General features: G+C 35.6%; 1 protein-coding gene across 1 annotated transcript; it reads right to left on the reverse strand.

Annotated features, from left to right (window-relative positions):
* Positions 1-502: 502 nt before the first annotated feature.
* On the reverse strand, positions 503-4,800 carry Ereg (epiregulin). The gene is made up of 4 exons (XM_090344024.1): positions 4,719-4,800; positions 3,212-3,335; positions 2,409-2,558; positions 503-953 (listed from the first exon to the last, which is right to left on the reverse strand). Exons 1-4 carry the CDS (start codon positions 4,750-4,752, stop codon positions 872-874), a joined length of 390 nt encoding a protein of 129 aa, XP_090200150.1. The 5' UTR covers positions 4,753-4,800; the 3' UTR covers positions 503-871.
* Positions 4,801-5,264: the final 464 nt, after the last annotated feature.

Genomic DNA, 5,264 nt, shown 5'->3' on the forward strand with positions numbered 1-5,264 from the left:
TAACTGTATCTCAATCTTTAGACAATATGAAAAACTCTTGTCTAATTATATTTTCAAAGAATGATTCATCCATCAAATGTGCACTCAAATTTAATCTTTATTTCTTTAGCAAACTCCCTCTAAATACTCTAAAATGAAGCACAAATTTTGTCTTCAAGTAAGGATTTTCTCCTTGATTGTCTAGCAAGCAACAATCACACAATGATGCACTGTATAAAAATGCAGTCTCCACAATGGATATGAAATATAATATTTGTTTACATTTACATTACTTAAGGAAAATAGGTTTGATAATGACAGGAGTTGTGGGTTGACATAGGAAATGATCCTGTTGTCCTCACAAAATTTTCAGGCTCAGTTTGTTTTAAACTGAGAGAAGCATTTGCTTCTCTCAAATCTCAGTTGTATTTTTGTACAGTGGTCTCAGCAAACATAATAAAATATGTACATCTATATGTATGTGTGTATGCCAATTATCATTAGTTTAAGGAGTAGAAAAGTATCTGATAATTAAATTGTTTTGACCATATACTTAGACTCCCAGAACTGTGTCACTTCTGATGCTTCTGAAGCAATGAACTAGATATGGCTCTTCCTTAAGCCCAGTGTCACCTAGGCTCTGGAAGCAACAACAACAAAAAGCATTTCACTCAAGAAATTCTTACAAAAATATCATTTTTGTTCTGATATTAAGTATTTTACACATAATACATTAGCAAATAATCTCTCAAAAATAAAACACTTTCTGAGAGCATTAAAAATATCACTATTGACTTAACACATGACCCACTATAAATATTATTAATAATACAGGAGTGCTGACATAAACCAAGTACCCTGGGCAGCTCTGCCCATTTATGTTATGGCATCATCAGACTTGTGGCAATGCCGGGTCCCCTGAGGTCACTCTCTCATATTCTCTCTTTGACTTTTTACTTTTTCGATGTTTGTACCTGGCAATATTAAAAAAAAAAAAGGTTAGTAATCAACACGAGTAAAAACAAAGCATTTCATCCAAAATAATAGACTTCTAAAGCCCATTAAGATAATGTCCAAAGTGACAAAAGTAACTAGATAAAAATAAATGGAGGGAGGAAAGGAGAAGCATTTCATATTCAAACAAGTTTGGGAGGAAAATGATGAAAGAAGATTTCTCAAAGGTTCTAACACAGTGAAGTTACAGAGAGAATTTCTTTCTCTGCTCTATCGTTGTCCCTGTGTTTTTGTCTGCTTCAACTTCTCTTTTCTTTCTACACTATATTCAGTTCTATGATGAAAACTAATGCATACTTAATCTCGAAGATGACATAATCAATTCAATCTTATAAAAATAGCAAATATTCAGACCTTCAATATTCATAGAAAATAAACCACTGAAGAGCAGGGCTCCATAGCTCATGCCTGTAATCCTAGCTGCTCAGGAGCCTGAGATCTGAGGATCAAGGTTCAAACCCAGCCTGAGCACAAAAGAACCTGAGACTCTTTAATTAACCTCTAGAAAATAGGAAGTGGGACTTGGCTCAAGGGTAGGGTGGTAGCCTTGAGCTGAAGACCTTAAGGAGAGTACCCAGGCCTAGTTCAAGCCCTATGACACACAAATAAATAAACAAGCAAACAAATTACTGAACAATTGAGCCAATTTCAAAATAAGGAGAAATTGAAGACGTTTTCATGACAAATATTATTCGTTAACACATAGTGTTTGTTGTGATCTATAACTATTTTCTCCTGGTTATCATCTTGTGACAATATTGAACAAAAGGATAGAGTATAATTACTTTAAGCAAGGTTGTAAAATTATCTGAAAAATAATTTTACAACTTTTTCTGAAATTTTAACATCACACAACCAGTTGGGTTATTCATGTATAAGGCCATGTTTTATAAAATAAAAATAGGACCCAATAAATTAAAATAAAAGGGTCTAATGGAATATTAGACTGTCATATTCAGAACTAAACTAAGCCTTGTAATTATTGTTGGGTAAGAATTTCTGTCTATAGCCCGGGAGTTTGGCCTAGTGGTAGAGTGCTTGCCTAGCATGCACGAAGACCCAGGTTCAATTCCTTGGTACCACATACAAAGAAAAAAATCCAGAAGGGGTGCTGAGGCTCAAGTGGTAGAGCTCTAGCCTTGAGAAAGTCCAGGACATGACTCAGGCCCTGAGCTCAAGCCCAGGACTGGCAAAAAAAAAAAAAAGAATTTCTGTCTGTATTTTGTAGAGGAACTAATGGTCCCTATTTGACTTCTACAAGATCACCGAGGCAGTAAGTAACAAAGCTCACAGACATTCTGCAACTTTGAATGTATTCCAGCCCTGATTCTGTTATTCCTTTAGCACTATGTTCATGTTTCCACTCAGTTGTATAAAGCGATGGGAAATAGTAGAGTATAAAAACACTGGCTTACCATCTGCAGAAGTAGTACACAGAACCAGCGACTGTGACGAGAAACAAGAGGACAAGGATCACAGTCAGAGCCACATATTCTTTGCTTAAAGGTTGGTGGACGGTTAAAAAGGAGTGTTCACATCGGACTCCAGTGAAACCCACTTCACATCTAAAAAAAAAATACAGGAGAAAAATCACTTATGGAAGAGAACAATGTTCTTTTTCTAAGAACTAATTTTGCATAGTAGTGCATACAATGAGCGAGATTTGCTAAAAGTCACAAAGGTGAGTTTAAGGATTGAACTTAGAGAGGCTCTGCATAGCTCTCAGGGAAAATTACAGTATTAAAACAACACACTTTGAACTTGGCTGCCAAGGTAGTTAGTAATCTAGAAGAGTGTTTTAGTATAAGATTTGTATTGAGATACTTTTGGTATAGATAAATGAATTTATTTCTAAAAACAATAGTTGATAGAGGCATTCAATGAAAAGATTAAAAGTGGAGTTGCAGTTATAGCATGGGTGAGGGGAGAGACACATCTCAAAAATCCTTCCTACTGTGTATCCTGAAACTTATGTGTGTACAATTTTAGAGCTACAACTTCTTAATTTCATGTTTCTCTGTCTCTTTCTCTCTCTCTGTCTCTGTCTCTCTCTGTCTCTCTCTCTGTCTCTGTCTCTCTCTGTCTCTCTCTGTCTCTCTGTCTCTCTCTCTCGCTCTCTCGCTCTCTCCCAACAGTCCACAGAAATAGTAGGAAATTCATAGTAAGAAAGAACTGTAGGCCAAAACCATATGTTGAGTGCCTACTTTTGGAATATTACCTGCAGTAATTTTCACTCATGTCCACAAGGTAGATGCACTGTCCATGCAAACAGTAACCATTCATGTCAGAGCTACACTTCGTTATGGACACTTGAGCTACCCGTGGGTTGTCCTCTTTCTGAACTGTGAAAGAAATGCAAAGTTGAGTACATTTTGGTTTTGCTTCCCAAGACTATCAATTTTCCTTCTATAACAATAAACCCTAAATAGCTCAGATGTGATTCAACCGAAGAGCCTTTTCCAGAGCAAGAAGTCACTTCAGTTACTCCCTAGCCCAGTAAACAAACCACTGAAGAATAAGACAAGAAGATGCAGGGACTTCATTCTCAAAACATGGACTACGTGGGTGGGAAAGGTAAGCTGAAAACACATTCTGTTACTTTCTGTCATAAGCATTATTCACATCTCAAAATACAATTTGTCTAGTTTTGGACAAGGAGTGTGACCTAGTAGTAGAGTGCTCACCTAGTATGCACAAAGCTCTGGGTCTGATTCCTGGATACCACATACACAGAAAAAAAAAAAGCCAGAGTGGTGTTGTGCTCAACTGGTAGAGTTCTAGCCTTGAGAAAGCCCAAGGACAGTGCTCAGGACTGGAGTTCAAACCCCAGGACTGGCAAAAAAATCTAGTTTTTTGAAGGTCTCAAAGCAATTTTGAAACTCAGTATTTCAAAAAGCAATTAATTGCAAACTGAAACCATTAACTAATCCAAAAGGGTTTAAGTCTTACTGGTTTTTATACCAGTAAGGTCTGTTGTTTTGTTGTATGTTCCCACATTTTTGACCATACCACCAGGAAAATGTCTTAATATCAAATGTCAAATTTGATATTAAATGTCAAAATGTGTTAATATTTATCACATAGACACCTGAACTTGAACTAGGCATACAGTTAGTAATGCCTGTTAAATAGTTACAACAACAAAAGTCAGGGTCATGTTAACACTAGTGTTGTAATCTACAAGGAAAATTCACTTTACATGTTTTGAGTACTAAAATGTGAAGCCTCTTTATGAGATTATTTAAATTATTTAAAAAGCAAACATTTGGATCACAATATTCTTATCTGAATAACCAAAAAAGGAAATGAATAGAGACACAGACCCAATCTCCAGAAAGCCTGGACAAGAAAAAAGCTAATGTTGTATGGAGAAATGTGATTTTTCCTCAAAATGATCCTTGCAGTCATGCAGGCTGAATACAGAACAGCTCTCCTTGGAATACATCTTCAGTATGCAGTCCTTGAGGAGAAACACTGTGCATTGCTTATCTTTATCTCCATACCTTAGTATAATGTGTGAGACATACTAAGTAGTCTGGAAGAGTTTTTGTTTTCAACACTGAGATTGCAAAGGCTATAATTTGTAGCATATATATATATATTTAATATATGTGTATACATGTGTATCTTGTGTATATATACACCTACAGTCATCTATTTACATTTACATTTTTGTTCTAAAAATGTTTGATCGCTTGATGCACCACTAACGAAGTTGGGCTTACCTAAAGCTGTGCAATTATTGTCAGATTCTGGCATGCATGATGGAATCACAGTTGTGCCAAGAACCGCTGGTAGAAGATGGAAACCTAATAACAAAGGAAAATTAAAGACATAATTAATGCTTCAAGAAAAGAACACTCAGTCAGATTTCTACACAACTTCAGTATTTGCAGTATTGATAATCATTTTAAAGACTGATTTTACCAAGCACATAAGGGAAAATAAATGGGTTTATAATTGAAACTAAATAAGCCCTAGATCTTCTCTCCAAGGATAAAAGACTTGACATATTCACAGTAACCAATCTGACCTCTTTCAAATAAAACACAGGTTCTATTTTTGATAATGACTAAACAGGAAACATAACTTAAAATAGATTCATGCGTTATTAGTTTAAATGTCGAATGTCCTTTCTCTGTATTGTATTGCACGTGCAAACAGACCTGGTAAACTAGATTTGCATATGATCTATATGTAATTTCTTGAATGATTTAAATCATCTCCAGATTCCTTCCACGAATACAATTCAGATGTGATCTATGTACTTC

This window comes from Megascapheus bottae, chromosome 13 (genome assembly GCF_031878675.1).
Source record: "Megascapheus bottae isolate mThoBot1 chromosome 13, mThoBot2.hap1, whole genome shotgun sequence".
Classification (NCBI taxonomy): Eukaryota; Metazoa; Chordata; class Mammalia; order Rodentia; family Geomyidae; genus Megascapheus; species Megascapheus bottae.